This window comes from Dermochelys coriacea, chromosome 14, assembly GCF_009764565.3.
Source record: "Dermochelys coriacea isolate rDerCor1 chromosome 14, rDerCor1.pri.v4, whole genome shotgun sequence".
Classification (NCBI taxonomy): Eukaryota; Metazoa; Chordata; order Testudines; family Dermochelyidae; genus Dermochelys; species Dermochelys coriacea.
In genome coordinates, this window is record NC_050081.1 from 36,442,914 (window position 1) to 36,461,600 (window position 18,687).

The 18,687-nt window shown below is 50.6% G+C and overlaps 1 protein-coding gene and 1 pseudogene across 3 annotated transcripts in view; both read right to left on the reverse strand.

Moving 5' to 3' along the window:
• LOC119842653 overlaps positions 1–18,687 on the reverse strand; it is a 1,040,433-nt pseudogene that overhangs the window by 497,129 nt on the left and 524,617 nt on the right.
• Positions 1–18,687, reverse strand: part of PPP1R10 (protein phosphatase 1 regulatory subunit 10) — a 25,005-nt gene continuing 6,318 nt past the window's right edge. For 2 of the 3 annotated variants that reach the window (XM_038371196.2, XM_038371198.2), the window contains exons 3-20: positions 10,259–10,376; positions 8,837–8,923; positions 8,366–8,501; positions 8,155–8,206; positions 7,970–8,047; positions 7,483–7,653; positions 7,071–7,176; positions 6,512–6,621; positions 6,162–6,262; positions 5,763–5,910; positions 5,291–5,446; positions 4,780–5,026; positions 4,189–4,264; positions 3,658–3,855; positions 3,054–3,165; positions 2,513–2,614; positions 1,658–2,170; positions 1–1,181 (exon numbers count right to left, since the gene is read on the reverse strand). In XM_038371196.2, coding sequence (XP_038227124.1) covers positions 1,072–1,181; positions 1,658–2,170; positions 2,513–2,614; positions 3,054–3,165; positions 3,658–3,855; positions 4,189–4,264; positions 4,780–5,026; positions 5,291–5,446; positions 5,763–5,910; positions 6,162–6,262; positions 6,512–6,621; positions 7,071–7,176; positions 7,483–7,653; positions 7,970–8,047; positions 8,155–8,206; positions 8,366–8,501; positions 8,837–8,923; positions 10,259–10,365 — 2,610 coding nt within the window. In that variant the 5' untranslated portion in view covers positions 10,366–10,376 and the 3' untranslated portion in view covers positions 1–1,071. The remainder of the gene's footprint in view (positions 1,182–1,657; positions 2,171–2,512; positions 2,615–3,053; positions 3,166–3,657; positions 3,856–4,188; positions 4,265–4,779; positions 5,027–5,290; positions 5,447–5,762; positions 5,911–6,161; positions 6,263–6,511; positions 6,622–7,070; positions 7,177–7,482; positions 7,654–7,969; positions 8,048–8,154; positions 8,207–8,365; positions 8,502–8,836; positions 8,924–10,258; positions 10,377–18,687) is intronic. The other variant, XM_038371201.2, reaches the window with a different exon arrangement.

An 18,687-nucleotide genomic window follows, 5' to 3' on the forward strand; every position in this document is an offset into this window, starting at 1 on the left:
TTAAATTAGATGATCCATTTTTTTAATCACCATGTTTATTACTAATGTACAAAATATACAAAACAAAAGGGGGAGGCTGCACCAGTGGGAGTGGGGTGGGGGGGGGGGGGGGAGAAGGACAGTCCATGTCTCAGGGAGAGATCGTAAAAAAATAAAACAATGGAAAGGAAACAAACCAAGCCCCCAGATGCCAACAGCAATAAAGTCAGTCCGTTTTCACAGAAAACAGCTTCACGCCCCCCCACTTCCAACGACTCGCTAGCACCAAGGGGAGTCATGTGTCTGCAGTAGTCAGCAGGATGGGGAAGGGTATTTACAGCAAAGGGAGGAGCTCTGATCTCACTTGTTCACACACATGGGGGGGTGACCCCATGGAGGGGGTGGAGTTAACAAGCACCCCCTTTGCTCAGTGAATGGGGGACAGTGATTAAGGGATCCTCCTCCTCAACAGGATTGGTATCCTGCTGCTGCCAGATGGAGGGAGAAGTCTCCTGGCCTCGTGCCCAGGGAAGGCAGTATTTCTGGGGGAGCTGGGTGGTGTGGCCAGCTGCTCCTCAGGGCCAAGGCTCCCCAGGCAAAATGTCTTCAGAGTAGGTCTGCAGTTGGCAAACCCGCAGACAGATCACAGCCCGGAGGCGGGTGGGGCAGCCAGGCAATGCCCCCTTTACACCTTTGCTGGTTCCACAGAGATACAAACAGTGGTAACAACCCACTTTGCCCCTCCTTGCCCCCAGGTCCCAGAGCAGGCAGCGGCTCTTGTGCTTGCAAAAAGTCACTGGGGGGTGCAGAGTCAGGTCCCATCAACGCCTCCATCAGGTTAAAACAACACAGGAGGGAGCGGAGTGGTGGGGGGATTTCCCCCCCCCCGCAGTGGTTCCTCAGTAGCAGCAGCCGTTGGGGGGGGGGGGGGGTTGCTCCTCCCCCCCGGGCGTTACAAGGCCTCACAGAAGCCATAAGTGGTGGATTCAGAGCCCAAGTCCGACAGCAGGCACCCCAGAGTCCATGAAGTTGGGGCAGCTGTGTTGGGCGGTTTCACGGGGCATCGGCGGGGTGGAGGGAGGGCCCCGGGCGCTACGGCAGGGGCGGCCCATTCACTCCGGGATGGTAGAAGGCACAGTTGTTCTCGTACCTGCAGCTGCCTTTCAACATGAAGTGGCGACACACGGGGCGGCTCGACATGTCTGCGTGAGAGAAAACGGGGCGCAGGTCAGCCACGGCAGCGGGGCACGGCCAGAGGGGTGGCAGAACAGGGCAGAGGATGGGGGAGAGACTACATCTCCCAGCATGCAACGCTCCACCCTAACCCAGGCTGCCAGGAGCACAGACTACAGCTCCCAGCATGAAATGCTCCACCTGTGCCACCAGGAGCAGACTACAGCTCCCAGCATGCAATGCTGCAGCTAAAACTTTCTCCCTTGCTCTCACAGGCCCATAGGGGGTCTCTGCCACTCTGGGCCCTGCCCCCAAGGAGCGGGGCCCACAGGATCGAATGGGTGCAATGCATGCTGGGTCTCCCCCATCGGCCCTCGCCACCTGCTGGATATAAACGGGGGAGGGGAGGGGGCACTCACAGGCCCCTCCCACAAAGGGGCAGGGCCATTCCAAAGCCATGGCCCTCTGCTCCCCCTAGAGGGCAAGCCAAGCCCCCTGCAATTACCTCCTCCATGGCCTCCACCATGACCCCGGCCGTGATCCCCTGGGTGGCCTCTGCCGTGATCTCCTCCGTGGCCACCGCCATGACCGCCGCCTCCGTGGCCCCCACCATGGCCGCCGCCTCCGTGGCCCCCACCATGGCCGCCGTGGCCCCTGCCGTGGCCTCCACCATGGCCTCCGTGGCCTCCACCATGGCCGCCGCCGCCGTGGCCGCCTCCTCCACCCATGCCGTTGTTAGGGGGCCCGCCTCTGCCATTGGGGGGGCCGCCGCTGCGCCCACCTCCTCCTCGTCCCCGGAAGGGGGGCTCCCCTCCTCGTCCCCGGTGGAAAGGGCCTGGGCCAGGCCCCGGGCCGGGGCCACCCCCTCGCATACCCCCGTGGGGGTTTCCCCGCATGCCGCCATCAGGGGGATCCCAGAACTCGCCTCGCTGGGGAGGAGGAGGGCCCATCATCCTGGGCCCGCCAGGCATGCCAGGACCTGGGGGCATGTTGGGACCCCCAGGGCCACCGTGGGGACCTAGGGGAGAGAGAGGCACAAAGGTTAGAGACCCTGCATCTGAGCGCCCAGGGCACAAAGACACTTCCTGCTGAACCCCCACACCCTGCTCCATGCCACACAGCACCCCTTACTGAGCCCCCCATTCTGCAGCACAGCAGCCCCTAGTACCACACTGGGGCATTGCCCTGGCAGTCAGTGCTGGCGCCAGTGTCCCCACTGAGCCTATACCCCACTCCTTACAGCACAGCGCCCCCTAGCACCGCTCTGGGGTCAGCACTCCCTACTGACTCAGGCACACTCCAGCTGAAGGTCTGACAGTTGTGTCCCCCCATCCCCAGAAGATGGTTGCTCCCTGCTTACCAGGCATGGGTCCTGGCCCCCCGGGAGGGAAATGCTGCATGTTCTTTGGTCCAGGTGGGAATCCATTGGAGAGGGGCCCTGGGCCCAGCAGCCCGTGGGGCACTGGAAGACAAGAAAGCAGAGGGATCAAATACAGCCAATGGGGTTACAATGGGGGGTGGGGAGGATTCACTTCCCATCTCTTCACAGGCAACCTCCAATCCTAACCCAGGACATGTTTACAAGGCCAGCTCTCCTGGAACCCCCAGAGCAAGAAAATCAGAGACATACACTCGCACCCCTATGATGTCATCAGGATGCTGGGTGCACCAGCCCTCCCCTGGCACCAGCCATTTGAATCAACCAAAGTCAGGTCCTTCCGACTACCCGCCTGCCAGAGCCCCTAGAGCTGTACGAGCTGATGGTTTATAAGGCCCAGGTGCCCCATCAAGACAGACTGAAGGCAAAGAAACAGAAGCCAGAAGGCGACCGGCAGGACAAAATTTTCTCTTAGAAGAGGGAGGTGGGAACAACGTCAGTGCCCCCCCCACAGGTCTCTTACCTCCTGAGGGCCCTGGGGGCTGTGTCTGGAGGTTGCCAAGCAAGTGTTTGATCTTGTCCGAGTAATCCGGCTGCTTCATTAGCTCCTCTGTCTTGTGGTTGTTGGGCCCGCCCTGTGCAGGGAAGGGAGAGAGGAGGAGCAGGGTTAGACAGAGTGTCCCTCCTCCCCCACACACACTACACCCTCTCAGCTCTCTCTGACCTCTAACTCTAGGGCGCTGTGCTAGTCCATTAACCCTCTAGCTGGGGCCAGGGGCTGGCTTGAGCCAACTGCTTTGGGAGAAGGCAGTGACAAGAAAGAGTCCCATCCCATCCCCTCATGCATCCCCCCACCCCAACTATTGCTCAGCTGGTGCATTTTCTGAGTTTCCCCTTCCCCCTAAAACACTGGAACTTCAACCAAGCTGGAGGCAGGGAGACAAGGACAATGGTCCACTCCAGCAGTGGTGGGGTGGGGGGGCGTGGAAGCAATGGTCCACTCTGGGGGTAGATGGGCCAGTGAGGCCCCACCCATAGAGCTGCTCATAGTTTACCCTTTTGGTGCTGGACCCTCCCACTACAGGAAACCTGTAGGGTCAGACAGGCTATATGGCAGCTCCAATTACCATGATGGAGGTGAGGATCTCCTGCACGTTCATGGAGGAGCTGGGGTTTGGGCCCTGAGGGCTCTTGCCAGCCCCCATGCTCCCCATCAGGTTGGCCAGCACTGGGGGCAGCTTGGAGGCCCCGGCTCCGTCGGGAGACTGCGAGGCGGCGGCCGGGTCGAGTCCTTCCTGGTAGGCGGCCTCGTCCATGGTGCATTCCTGAGAGAGGGGACAGAGGAGACACTGGAGTCAGGACGGGCTGAGGAGGACGCCCCAGCCTTAGGGGCTGGGGGTCATGGTTGGGCGCTCGGGTTCCTGGGCCTTTGCCCTTCTCTAGCCCATCCCTGTTTATACAGGGGTGACAGACACAGAGCGGGGAGGGCCCCCAGTGAGCTGGGAAATGAACCCCCTGCTCTAACCCCTAGACCCCTTCCACTGTGAGAAGCGAACCCAGGAGTCCTGACTACCAATCCCCCTGCTCTAACCCAACAGGCCCCCTCCTTCTGTCCCCCAAAGCAGGGTAGAGAACCCGGGGCCCTGGGCCAGACGTACCTCGTCGAGCGGGATGAGTTTGGGTGGCAGGGGTTCATAGGACTCCGGGTCGGGTTCGTGGGGACTGTCTGGAACGCTGCGGAGAAGAGAGATGCCCATCAAATCTCAGCACTGAGACATGTGGTTGTAGCCCACCACTGATGGGGCTGTCAGCACAGCCTGATGCCCCTCCCCCTGCCCCTTAGCTCCAGCACAGCCTCACAGGCCAAGACTACACCCACCCAGCGTCCACCAGCCACGGGAAGCAAAGCTAGCAGGGTCAGAGAGAGGTCCTGGAGTCCAGCAACCAAGAGAGGCCCCTAGACAGGTCATCTCCTGGGACCTCTGGAGCTGAAATCGAAGTCTGTGCTCCCTGAGTCGAACAACCAGGTCAATAGGCTCAGAGGCAGCAGACGGCTCATATGCTGCTAGAGAGGAACAGAGCCATGCTGGATTCAGGTGGGTGGCCCTAAATTTGATACACTGGCTGTTGCATGGTCCAGCCATTAGAGGAGGACAAAGAGCCTACACTGCGCAACTGGGAAATGGCGCCCCGGCCTCGACCCCAGTATCCTTCCAACCCCTCGCACTGCCCCCCAGAGCCACACCCACCTCTCCTTGGACAGGAAGATCTCCTGCAGGATGCCCTTCTCCCTCTCGGCCTGGGTGAACTTCTCGCGGCTGCCGTTGCCTGGCTGCACCAGTGGGTTAGGCAGGTCGATGAGCTTGGGGTAAACCCAGGGCACCTTCTCTTCCATGGCGTCGTGGCTGAGCCGTCTTGCTGTCTCAAAGGCCTCCCGATCCTTCAGCATCTCCCGCTTGGCTGCCTCGCCAAAGTCCTTGATCTTGTTCACATTGACTGCCGGGGGGAGAAGAAGAAATGGGGAGGAGTTACTCAGGGGACAGACAGGCCACTGCCATACAGCAGATAGGAAGGGTGAGACACCCCCACTCCATAATAGGAGTTCAAAGGCCTTGTATCCCTTTTCCCACCCACAGAAGCCAGGTAGTCTCCTGGTGCTGGAGCAGAGCTGGCACCCCGTACATGGAAAGGCCCCATAACCCAAGTGCTGGATTGGAGCTGGTGCCCCCTAGAGGGAAAGGCCCCCTCCCCAGTATTCACCTCGCTCAGTCTCATCCAACTCAAAGTAGAAGTACTCCCGCAGCTTGCTCTCTTCAGGCCAGCTCACTGTCTTCTTCTTCTTGCCCTTCTTGGTAAGTTGCGTGGAGTCAGCTGCACTCTCGGGTGGTTTGGTGTCAGAGTTCTGCTCGGATGAGGCTGCAGGGACGGGACACAGAGCAATCAGACAAATACACCCTCGGAGCCTGGATCTACCAGCTGGCACCAATGCCTCCTGAGCCCAACCCAGGATTCCCAGTAAAGACAGCCCTGCCAGCCCTACAGTTGAGCTGACACAGGGGCTGCCCCCTCCGCCAAGGCGGCTGTATCCCAGCTGACATGGCACACCTGGCCATGTGCATTATGGGGTTTTACGGCCTCCTGGGTGGCAACATCAGGTCTGGGCTGACACCTACTACCGGCCCAGGGTTAGCACAACAGAACCCGTTGGCTCCAACGCCTTCCCCATCCTTACCTGTCTCCATCAGCTCTGGGACCTCTACTGCCGGCACAGGTGTGCCGGGCCGATCCACCTCCATCGGCTCGGATGCAGTAGCGGGTTCTGGCGAGGATGGTTTAGCAGCGCTTGCTTCTGGTGCTGGCTTCCCTTCAAACGGGCTCGACTGGGACACAGAGAGAAATGTGGGATCAGCGTAATGGGAAGTGAACCAGTGACTCCCAATTCCCGCACTAGACCCCACGCCCTTCTCATTGCTGATGTCAGAACCCAGGGGTCCTGTCTCCCAGCCCCCTGCTCTAACCCACCAGACCTCCCGCCCCACACCCAGCTGGGAATGGAACCCAGGGGTCCTGCCTCTCAGCACCCCCCATTCTAACCCACCATCCCCCATTCCCCACCCAGAGGTATTTGTACCTTGGCTGCAGTAGGAGACAAGACTTTCTTTTTCTTTTTGATCTTGATCCCTGGGATGGGGGCAGAGTTAAGGGCATCCAGGAAGCCCAAGCCCTCCATTGCTGCAGAAAAGGGGGAGAAATGAAAGATTATGGAAACTGAAGGCTCCAAGCACCAGCAACTTCACACGTTATTCTGCCCCTCCCCTATGCTACACCCCACTCCCCTCCCAGAGCCAAGGGATAGAACGCAGGAGTCCGGACTCTCGACCCCACCTCTGCAACCCCGCTACTCCAGCTAGACCCCACTCCCCTCCCAGTGATGAGGGCCAAACCCAGGCATCCTGACTACCTGGGACTCAATGTACTCACGTTGCGCGGGGATGATTTTGACTTTGATTTCCTTGGTGCTGTTGGGGGTGGTGTTCAGAGGCTTGTATTTCTTCTCCACTGGTGGGTTGTCTCCAGAGGGGGCGGACGTGCTGCGAGAGGGAAAAGCAGACATGGTACTGGGGCCACGGCCCAGGAAAGGGGTCAGATGCTGCCCTGAGCAAGGAGCGGGCAAGCCCAGATCACGTGGCGATCTGGTGTGAAGAAGAGCATAGGAAATACAGCACAACCTTAGAGCTGCTTTGCAGGGGGCTGAAGGGGAAGCCTGGGGAAGGATACCAATGCTGGGCCTGTACCACACACAGGACCTTGGGCAAATCCCCTCAGCACTCAGTCCTGCCTCCCAGATCTCTGCTCTAACCACTAGACCTCACTCCCCTCCCAAGAGCCAGGGATAGAACCCAGGAGTCCGGCCTCCCAATTCTACACAGAGTGCTTCTCAGGACTGAGGAACAGGGTGGAAAAGTGAGGCAGACAGAGGAAGCCACAGGCGTAAAGTCTGGATGCTTTCCCTAGAGCAGAGTGGGACGCTCAGACCTACCTCTGTCTCTTTATCGGCATCGGCTTCAGGTTGTATTTTTCAGACACCACTACAGCGTTGGGGTTCTTCTTTAGAGGAACCAGTGAGGGAGTCTCCAATTCCAACCCTATGGCAAAGCAGAACTCAAGTTAGCGGAGTACAGCAAGGGGATAAGCCCACATTTTCATAGTACCTCATCTGCAAGGATCCCAAAGGCTTTTTATGCTGGGATAGGTCACGCAGGGGAGAAATGCAGCCACCTCTGGGGTAGGGCAACTGGGGAACAGCTGCACAGTGACACTGCTCAGAGCCACCTACAAGTGGGGCAACTGGGGAACAGCCATACAGAAACCCACTTGAGGCCTCTTAGCTTGCTGCCCTCGATCAGGCCTACTCCCCCCAGGAGTTGAGAGATGCCCTTCCCAGTACCCACCAGTGGAGCGGAACTTGGCATGGCTGGGCGCTGTGGTGCGTAGCGATTTTGGCTTCTCTCTCTTCTTCTCCGGTGTCTCCTCAGCCTTGGCTTCTGCCTTGGCCTCCTGAGGCTTCTCCTGGACAGGTGCTTTGCTCTTACTCTCCTCCTTCCGCTTTTTCTTGTCTCGCTCTGCAGGGAAGGGGAGGGTTAGGCTCCTGAGGGGGGTTCAAGTCCCAAAGGCAGATGCCACCACAACAGCTCCTCCACCCTCAGGCTCCAGGGAAAAGCCCACAGACTGCCCACATTGGGTAGGATGAACACGAGAAGTGTATAATGGGAGGAGCCACTGAGCAGTAGAGTGGCAGGGATCCCATGCTAGAGAACACAGACCCAGGATGGTGCAGGGAGGATATCCACTAGTGGGCTGAGGGGCCTGAGCTGAGATGGCTGGGGCCCCATCATTTCAAACAAGGTCTCCTATGCATGTTTCAAGGGCATGACTCACCTGCAGGCTGCGCGCTGCTCTGGGAACGGATGACGCCCATCCAGTCGCTGACGAGGATGGAGGCCAGTCTTCGGAGCTCTGCAAGGGGAGAGCAAACAGAGATTAGAGCAGGGCAGCTCGCACCAAGCTCCTGCAGACGGGAGGAGGCATGGCATGTGCACACACACAACTGGGCAGCCTCTTACCTTCATCCTCGCTCGACTTGCTAAGCTGCTTCACCAGCTTCGCCGTGTTGTTCTGGAAAAGATCAGAGAGGGACAGAGGATTATGGTCAGCATTGACTGCAAGGGACAGCATCCTCACTTTGTTCCCTGCAGCACAGTGCCCCCTAGCGCTGCACTGGGCCACCGTGGCCAGCACTAACTGTGAAGGGAGAGCGCCAGCAGCTTTACTCACTTGCTTCAGGTGATCCACAGTGAGGGGCAGGTGCTGCAGCGTGAGCAGGATCTGCTGCAGCAGGGGCACGTTGCTGGATGCCTTGGAGCTGGTGAGCCAAGTGTTGAGAAGTTTGTAACCCCCGACCCGGATAAACCTGGGACGAGAGTAGATCCAGGTCAGTGCTGGTGTCATACCCTTCCCCCGCCATGGGCTACAGCCAAACTTTGTACCCTCTCTGCCTACTCCTTACAGCCCAGGATTGATCTCCAAGCACCTGCCAGAGATGGGTCACTAAAACCCTGTAACCTCCCACTTTGCACCTCAGATGAAGACACCCAAACAGTCATAGTTAGTGGCAGAGCTAGGAAGAGAACCCAGGAGTCCTGACTCCCAGCTCCCCCTTCTCTAACTCACTAGACCCCCCCCCCGAGCTACGGATAACCTGACCCCAGCCCCCACTCTCCGTAAGGAACCCTCCACGACTCTTACTTTGCCAGGATGTCTTGTGCCCGGGTCTGCAACAGGATGTTCAGGTAGATGCAGCGACTGACCATTTTCTGTGCGTCTTTCATTAAGCTGCAAGCAGGAAGGGAGAGAGGCGAGAGAGAAGCTGAGCTGATGCAGTACAGAGAGATCAGAGCACATGGCAAACGAACTGCCACAAAATCAGACTCCGTAGGCTTGGGATCCAAGAAGAAGGATTAACAGGACTCATCTGGGAACAGCATATGGCTTCTTTCCCCTCTGTGGTGCACTGGCTCCAATCTGGCCCCAGGTTTGTGGGGGATTGGCTGGCTGAGGGGGGATAGGAATGAGGTTTTTCTGCTCCAGCGGGCACTGGCTCCAATCCAGCCCCAGCCAGGGCAATGGCTGGCTCAAAGTGCATGGGATTCCCATTAAATTCACAAAAAGAAAAGGAGTACTTGTGGCACCTTAGAGACTAACAAATTTATTAGAGCATAAGCTTTCGTGAGCTACAGCTCACTTCATCGGATGCTGTAGCTCACGAAAGCTTATGCTCTAATAAATTTGTTAGTCTCTAAGGTGCCACAAGTACTCCTTTTCTTTTTGCGAATACAGACTAACACGGCTGCTACTCTGAAACCATTAAATTCAGGAGCCTCCCTAATTTACTCGCGGTTGATGATCTAGCCCAAGATTAAAATATTCTGCAAATGTCACACACATCCTTTTAATTGGAAAGGGGTTTTTGAGGGGGTGTGAGGTTAAATATTTCATAGGGCAGTTACAGCTACCCAATGCCTCAGCCACACCCTGAAGAACAAGGCGGTTGTGGGAGAGCTTTGGGAACGAATGCTAGGTGTGCTTGGAATACACTGAAATGCCCTCAAGCAACCTGCAGAAGGGACTTCCATGAGATCCATGATCAAATAACATTTAGGAAGAGAACTGGATGCATTTCTGAAACAAGGGGATGGAGTTACAAGAGAGACAAGGCTGATGTTTCCAAAGCAGCCTAGGAGATTTGGATCACATCTTCCATTGAAGATGATGGAAACCAAGGCCAACTCCCCAACTGGTGCAAGTCAGCTGTGGTTCCACTGAAGTCAATGGGGCCAGATCCCCCAGGTGGCTTAAACCAGGGCAGCTCCAATGGAGCTACTTTGATGCACACCAGCTGAGAATCTGGCCTTGGCATGACTGAAACCCCTACACTGCCTTAAAAAAAAACCAACAACTTTAATGCCGTCCACCATACAAGCAGATTAGCATCTAATAAATAAAAAAGACTACGAAGGAGAAAGACTTAAAACAATCAAACAGCTCTGCTCTGATGGGTCATTTTCACACCACACCAGCTGCTTACTTCTGCTCTGGGAAATTGAGATTTTGCTACATTGTCCTGCCATGCTAAAAATTCTTCAAACCACGTTTAAACTGGAGACTTACTTGAAAATCTTGGTGACCCCTTCTGTATTTTTGACTTCTCCATCTCTCCCCAGGAAGCAATCTAATCCTTTTAGGAGCTCATGAGGATCAATTGGTCCAGAGCCCATGATGGACAGTTCTGAGGCAAAAGAAAGAAAAAAAGGGGGAAAAAAAAAAAAAAGGTTACTCTCAGCAAAGAGCACACAGATATCATTGCACTGGTAAGTGGAATCCAAACTTGATCAGGAAGGGTACAGATACTATACAAGTGCCAAGTATTATCCTATCGTTGCCACCTGTCAAAAGAGAACCCAGAGCATAACACACTTGGCAAACACCATCAGTTCCCAGCATTTGAAAACTAGATTTCTTTTCCCTAACCACACACTCGCAGTTGCGTGCGCACACACACAAATCTCTATCGCTCTCTTGGGCTTTAACCAGGATGGATCTGAACTCGAGGTTTACTTCTTTGCCAACCTGTCTTCAAGTATCCCCCAAACCTTTAGGAAATAAAGAGGATAAAGGGATAGCCAATTGGGGAAAATCCAGAGCAGGGAGGACTAAGGGATTTCTAGTCATGTTCCCACTCAATCACCTTGAGGCTAAATAAGTTTATGGCAAGATGCCATTTATTGAACTGTAAACAAACACACAATAGTGTTTTCAAGTTGCTGGTGTCTTTTTTAGACAAACCCCAGTGGAAAATGCTGATGTTTTTCTGAGACCAATTTTTAGTTGAGGAGTTATTGCACACTAAAGAACTTATACCTAAATAGACCGTGATCAGAAGAGAGGTGTGGATCTAAACCTTGTAATATTCAGTGGTTTACATAGATAACCAAAGCTAATATTGACTTGAGATGAAATGTTTATGAGAATGGGGCCTAAAAATACATCAGCAGCTGTAAGTTTCAATCAGGTCGAAATTTGATTACCTACATACAAAAGAAAGAGGTTCTACTTGACTGAGGGCAGTTGGTTATGTTGGAATCTCATTTGTTACAAAGAGCCATTGCAGAAGTAAATCTTCTAAAGTGTTACTAAATTTTCTTTTTCAAATAGAGGGGACTGGATTGGAAGAAAAACCCAGACATAAAAATAATCAACAGGAAGTATTTTGGGCTATGCTATTAAAAAAGATTAACAGGTTGGGGTTTTTGGTTTTTTTTATTAATTTTCCCTTCATAACATTTCCAACATCCACAAGTTACAGAGTATAAATTACAAAGTTTATTTGGTTTTTAGGAAATGTAATGCACCAAGTTACAGGTACATGTTTAAACAGCAAAAATTCAACAGATCCACAAAAAAAATGCAGAGGACACAAAAGCAAAGCAATGGGAAACACTCTGCCAATTTGTTCCTTCATGCAATTCTTCATAGCATCCCGAAATGGAAGGCACCCTGAAACAAGCCGATTAGTTTCAACAGAACATGCTAGGTGAAATCTAATCTGTTTGGCTTTATTGTTTAACTTGTTCTTAGCTTTGCTAGAAGAAAAACGTATATATTATATATTAAGGGGAGGGGGTTAGGTTGAGACAGAGCTCCCTTCTCTGTATGATACACCAGATCTTTCAGGGTGGATGCTGGGAAAACAATATTCTTCAAGGAGAACTGGCTAATGGCCGATATGAGGTTATAACTCTCTCCCAAAATCAGGATGATGCAAAGTCAGTCATGCATGGAAATTATCCTGTTTGCCAGGACATTGAGCATGAATGTTACACATTATCACACCACCGTTTCCATTAGGTCCTTCAGACCCAACAAGAACGATGGTGTGAATCCCTAGCACGCAAGGTGGTTATTGTAGATACCCTGTGTGTCTTAAATGCATGAGTTGGTGCCAGCAAAAAATTCAGTTCAATTAGTGGGAGATTCAGATAAGTCTCTGAGCAGAGTTAAAGGGCCACTGGCAAGGCTTTCTCACCCAAAATTTGATTTAAAAAATTGTCCCATTTAAGTATTTTCATAAATTGTTAATTTCATTGGAAAGAGACCCCTTCATCCCTGGATATACACACACAACTCTCGCAGGTGGCGCATGCCCAGCCTAGAACCGAGAAATGAAAGACTGGGAAAGTAAAATTGTCCAGGCTACTTAAATTGTCTGAAACCCTAGGGAAAGAACAGCCACACCCTGGGAGTAAGGTAGAAGTGTCAGTTTGAAGAGACTAAACTGGAGAAATTAAATTATCTTGGCTACTGCCCTTTAAAGTGATTTGCAAGCAAGGCAGACCGTCCTCCCACATCCAGATGAGGATTAGAGCCCAGTCTCAGGCACGGTGGTATGTCTGTCACAGGCTCCTACACTACAAAAGAGTCAATGGGATTGGAAGACTGCGGAAACCAGGAATCACTGGCATAGTCAGGCTATTTTGTATCAGTCAACCTGGGCGGGGTGGGGGGAGGGAAAAAGGGTAAATACACTATTTGCTGTCCCTCTTAAAAGTGGAGCATGCATAAGCAACAAATAACTGAGCAATGGCTTAAGAGCACGGAGACTACTTCCCCTTAGTACTGGCTTTCTTGAGATCTGGTGCAGACAGGAAGCGCAGAGTTTACAGGTGACTAGGATGCAGCAGCCAAAGCTCCAGTGGTAATAGCCTCCTATTAACACTCAACCCAGGGAACACGAGCAGGGATCCCCTTAAGGGACACTGCACTCAGCCCTTGGAATGAAAACCGCTTGCAGTACAGAGCAGTGGGTAGGCAGTAGCATGAGGGCACGCTAACCTATCTGGGAAGCTTGTAACAAGACAGGTTAAACTACAACCAAAGTTGACAAGCGGGACCACGGCTGGGGCGTTGCTTAGAGACGCGCTGGCTGGGTCTGCTTCAGCAACACAGAACGTATCTGCCTTTGTATGTTACCCTTATTCAGAGGGTGGGGTGAAGGTATAGTGTAGCTGCCTATGCATAAATAGTCCCCGTGTTGTACAGCGAGGAATGATTAGTGTCGATGGTAGCTAATGACACAAAGGCAACGTACTCCCCGTTGGTATATTACACACATGCTGCGTGAGGCATAGACACCGAGATGCAGCACTGAAACAAATGGGGCTGTGTGTAAGGCTGCCAATGCAGCTTTGCTTGGGGGAGCAGAAGGGTTGACGCGAGGAGGGGGAATTTACACACACACACACAGATGGGCAGCATGGCCGAGTTCCAGAACTTTGTTGGCTGTGGCAGGCTGATCGAGACTGGAATCAACATGGAAGGAAGAGATCCCCTCGTCGCTGCCTTTTCAGCAAAGTCCCTTCTCCGAGCAGGAGGAGGAAAAATATCCAACCACAGCCAGCTCTTCCAAGGTCTGGTGTGAACTCCTCCCCAATAAAGTCTCCAAGTTAACTGCAGAGATCCACCATCACTTACTGGGCAGAGGAGTTTAGCGGAACAAAACTAGACAGTTGGGAGCGATGGAAAGTTGTTACCGGCTGACGGTTGTTCAGTAGCTTGGGGGGGAATCAATTTAGGGGGTACGGGGTGTCAGTCCAGTTGCAAGGCATCCATGCCGAAAAGTCTCTGTGCCTGCAGCCCCCAGTGGAAAGGCAGAGAGTGGGACAGGCCATGGAGACTGAATTCCCCTCTCACCCCCCAGAGGTGGCATCCTCCACACGCAAGGTGAATGCGCTTCGGCAGGGAAAAAAGGCTTGCAGTGCTGCTGCCAGGCTTGGACGTGCTTTGCTGGTGAAGAGAGGACTTCAGTCTCCAGGGCTGCCAATCCAACACCTGTCACCATCCACACAAGAGATCAAACACAGAGTTATGTACACAGGAGAACTTAGCCATGGCTACTTCATCCCAGTAGGGAAATCCCGCAAGATGCCCTGATTGTACTCCATGTTGGAAGACCAGGTACTATGATTACGAGAGTAGGAGACACTGGATCATACAGACCTAAGACAGTTGCAAGTCTAGACTGATCTACAAATAAAGAGATCCTTTCACTTCATTGGCAGTATAAGGATGAATATACAGAATTGACCAAGGTAACAAAGATTCCACTTTGTTGCCTTGAGGCTGCAGGAAGGTCTGCAAGCACGTGAATTCCCCCAGGCGCTACAGGGCATGTTAAAGAAGAGTGGGAGCTTCCACTGCTCAGGGTTCCCAGCAAAGATTTTAAGTTCTATTAATAAAGACTACACATGCACTAGATTTATATGCACAGACAACAGGCTACAAGAATTGTGTATTAGCACACACAACTATTCTGATCAGTGCAATACTGGACTAAAGGACATCAGAGGAAAGAATAAGGCAGCCATATCCTCGGCAACTGTGAGCAAATATTAGACCACCAGTTTCTAGCCAATTTAGAAGAAATTTCCTGTATTACCAACCCCTCCCCTGCCTGACCAAGACTAAAAATCAAAAGATAGTTTAAAGAAAAAAAGTTCTAGCTTTTTCTTTTCTGTTTATAATTTACTTCCAATATTTCTCAGCTCAAGCAGCAAGATGGGTTTCTATTCAATTTCACTTTTTGGCACACTGCTACAGCTTGACACATTTGAGGTTGCCTATGCTACAGATAGAGATGCTTGCTCTTACTGGAATTTATAGCACTCATGGACACTTACTAAAAGCTTTTTAAAAAAAGATTAATGGCAAGTTTAGCTCAAGTCTCTTTAAAGGTAACTTGAACATCTGTTTAAAAGGCAAACTGCAAAGGTTTTGCTAAGTGCTAACTGGCTTGTTAAAAATTTAAACGTAAGTCTCATACTCTGACAAAATACCCCCCCTCTAAGTGCCAGAGAAATCCAAACTGCAAATTTCCTGGCACTCCACCTAGACAGGGGTGTAAATAAGCAAGTGGAGTGAAGCCAGTGGTTAGAAATATGAATTCAGATGGAAGGCTCCTACTTCAGGATTGGTCCCTACAGCTTATATTTGAATTAATATTCGATATGCACCCATACCACAGTGATACACAAGGTATTAACACTTGAATAGAAAGTCTAAACCTGTTTATAGTGCTTCTTATGTCCCTTCATCCAGCAGGGAAGCCTGAAGTTTCGGCATTTTAAGAACTAGATACACTTTTCTCCCTCACTTTAAGTATCTTTAGGGAACCAAATTAATATTCCCATTTTATAGGCAAAAATATAAAGAGGGAGGTTATATGACCTACCCAAGGTCACACAGGAAGTCTGTAGTCAAGCAAGGAATAGAACTCAAGAGTCCTGACTCCCAGGCTCCCCTGCTCAAGAGATGAATCTAGAACCCAGGAGTCCTGTGCCTCAAACCAGATGGTACCTTTGCTCCAAAGCACAGATAAAGGGGAAATAACTTTTAGCTAACAGCTCTGTAGGTCTCCTAAATCGACTAACCCCCCCAATCCTAAACTCAAGCCTTCATCAGCAGCGGTTCTTGAAACTTTTGTACTGGTGACCCCTTTCACACAGCAGGCCTGAGTGTGACCCCACTTCTAAATTAAGAACACACTTTTTTTACATTTAACATTATTATAAATGCTGGAGGCAAATACAGGGGATGGAGGCTGAAAGCTCATGACCCGCACGTAATAACCACATGACCTCCTGAGGGGTCACCACCCCCAGTATGAGAACCTCTGAGCAAGACCTCTGCAGTTCACCTCTGAAAACATCAGAAAGCATATTTAAAGTTTCAGTTACACATTTAAGCCTAATTTACACTGAAGTCCACTTTTAGCCAACTACATGTCTAGTTTGATCCTACTCTGGGCCAATAGCTTGACCCACAGTCAACTGGAAGGGACTTGAAGCAACATGACCAAGTTACAAATCCTGAACATGGACTACTGCAGTGTCAGACAGCTCAACTAAAAAGAAAATAGCATTCCACTCTGAAAAGCTGCTATGAAATGGCATCGTGTGTGTCGTCCACGATCCCAAATCAAGCGTGTCAGGTTATACATGGTAAGGTTTTTGCTACCTGGCTCCTTACAAACCCAACCCAGGATCAGATCAGCAACTTTTTTTTATTGCTTGTGCATCTCCATTAAAGAGATTCTGCTGGTCTGATTCTGTCCTCAGTCTCAAGAGCTCAACGAATTTGGCTCTGCAATAAGACATCTTAATATGGGAGCATGGGTGCAGTGCTAGAGCACTATAACTTAGGGTTCCCAATTCTGTGCAATTCCCCACTTCACTAGATTTCCTGTGTGACCTTAGGCCTCATGCTTCCCATGTGTAAAACAGGGATATAATAGCACTGCTCTACCTTCCAGAAGCGTTGAGAGACTATGAAAGTTGTGAAGCGCTTTGAGATCTATTGATGAAAAGCGGTAGATGAGAAAAGCATTATCTGTGACTTGACAAGATGTCATTTTAGAAACATGCTTCAGAAGAGAAATACTTAAAAGAACAGTTTTAAGTTGCATTTATAGGAAAACAGCTTTTCTATTGTTAACTTGAGAAAATTGCAGTCTAAGGTCAACAGTTTTAGCAGAACTCTTGGCAAAGCTTTAGAAAAACAGATAAAATGTTCATAATTGCCCAGAGTTTCTGCTTTGCATGCACCCTAGAAGTTCACATCACAAGCAGCATGTCTCCATCCATTCCTCCCCAAAAAGGGCATTTGATTTTAGGGTCAAAGGCTGTAGAGAAACCAAAACTTGTGCCAGAGTGCTGGTCAACATACCCCTGCTTCATGGAGAACAAATGCCTTGTATGAAATTTACATAATGGAAAATGGCTGCCTATTTACCTTTTTCATCCTAGCTCCCCAAACAGATCCCATGGTGTTAGTCATACGCTGGCTTTAGTGTTTTATTTTTAAAGAAACATCACTGCATTTGAATGCTCAGATCTGCACGTTCTGGGCACTGAGCTATAGATTAGGCTTTCTGCAATTAAGGAATTTTTGGTTGGAAAATTTGGCCTGCTATTGGCCATGGAAATAACCAAGCTTGACTTTAGACTCCACTGCCAGACATAGGAAGGAGCAGGCTTAAGACAAACATTGCACTCAGACAGCAAGCTATCCTGAAAAACAAGCTACAGCTTGGTCACTTCACTCCAGCTCCTGAAAAGCAGTCACCTCTGGTGTGGAGCACTGTAGCTGTTTATGGCACACAATGCTAATCAAAGGTAAGCACAGTATAACTGAACAGGTAAGAATTTGGCTCTGATGTCTGTTCACCTCCCCTGAAAGGAATGGGTGATCTAGTCTAAAACGCCTTAAGGCATGGCTCTACTCTTTAAAGTGACTAAAGGCATCTTCTCTGGTTCCTGTGTGTATTAGAGTCAGATCTGCTAAGTTTAACAATAGCACATTTGACCCCGCTAGCCCTACAGAACCAAAAAGGCTTTAAGGGAGTGTGCCACATTCTATTTTAGGCTCACCCATGAGCTGCAGTGTGACTGCACTCACATCTGGGTAAGCTTACTGAAGTCAGGTTAAATGAAGGCAGAACTTAATTCGGACAATTTATTCCTGATGAAAACAAGACTGAACCCAGCTTGACAACTGAATCCCAGCCTGAATTTGCAGGGCTGGCAGAAAGCCATTTTTATTTGCCAGTTGACTAAACAGGATCTAGAGTTCAGGTACAAACAAAGCCACACAATGCCTTTTACAGAGTTGCTTCTCTGAGTAGAGCTGCACTTTGAATTTAACCAAAAAAAGCAGTGATTCAACTGTGAGTGGCTGAAGTCTCCCAAGCATTAATTCTGATCCTGGTTAAACAATAAAGCATCGACATTTGCTGAACTAGTCCCGAAGCAGGGCAGAAACCAATTTGTGGTATTTGCAGAACAGAGTGCATAATATCAGCTTCCATTTCCAAATCCTAATATGGATGGATGTTCAGAAATTCTGACCATCTGGGATCCCAACTGAAGTCAGAGTCTGAACATCAGGCCTACAGTTTATATGGTGCAAGAAACACTTCCAGTGATGTGAACTTTTAAGCAATATTCTTACATATTTCTACCCAACATTAAAGGCAGTTTCTGTAAATACACAAATAGCACGATCATTTACAAGGTACAGTCAATGTATGAGAGTCAATAGATTACTTCCTTCTGACAAAAATCAGAACAGGTCAAGCTGGTAAGGGGAAGAGCTGCATTAGGTACACATTTGTTAGCCAAAAAAGTTATCCTAGGACATGAATCATTGAACTGGTTCGCTATCACTTAAAAGGATACAAGAACAAAGACACTTTTTAAGCAGACTAAAATTTACAAGATCTAACAAGTTCAGCAAAATTCAACAACCACCAATTTGCAACCCAAACATCGCAGCTTTAAGGGCAGAGAACCAGAAGTGAAATTGAATAGAAACAAAATAGGAACTAGCTCCCTCATTTGTGAGAAAGAGGAAGTAACCAAACTTTTTACCCAGGACAGATTTCAAAATATCCTTTGGGTTTGAGCTGAAGTTAAACACAAGTAAAGGCATTTTTAGATGTTATGATTTCAGCCTTGTATTTTACACTCCATCTCTTGGGAGCCTAG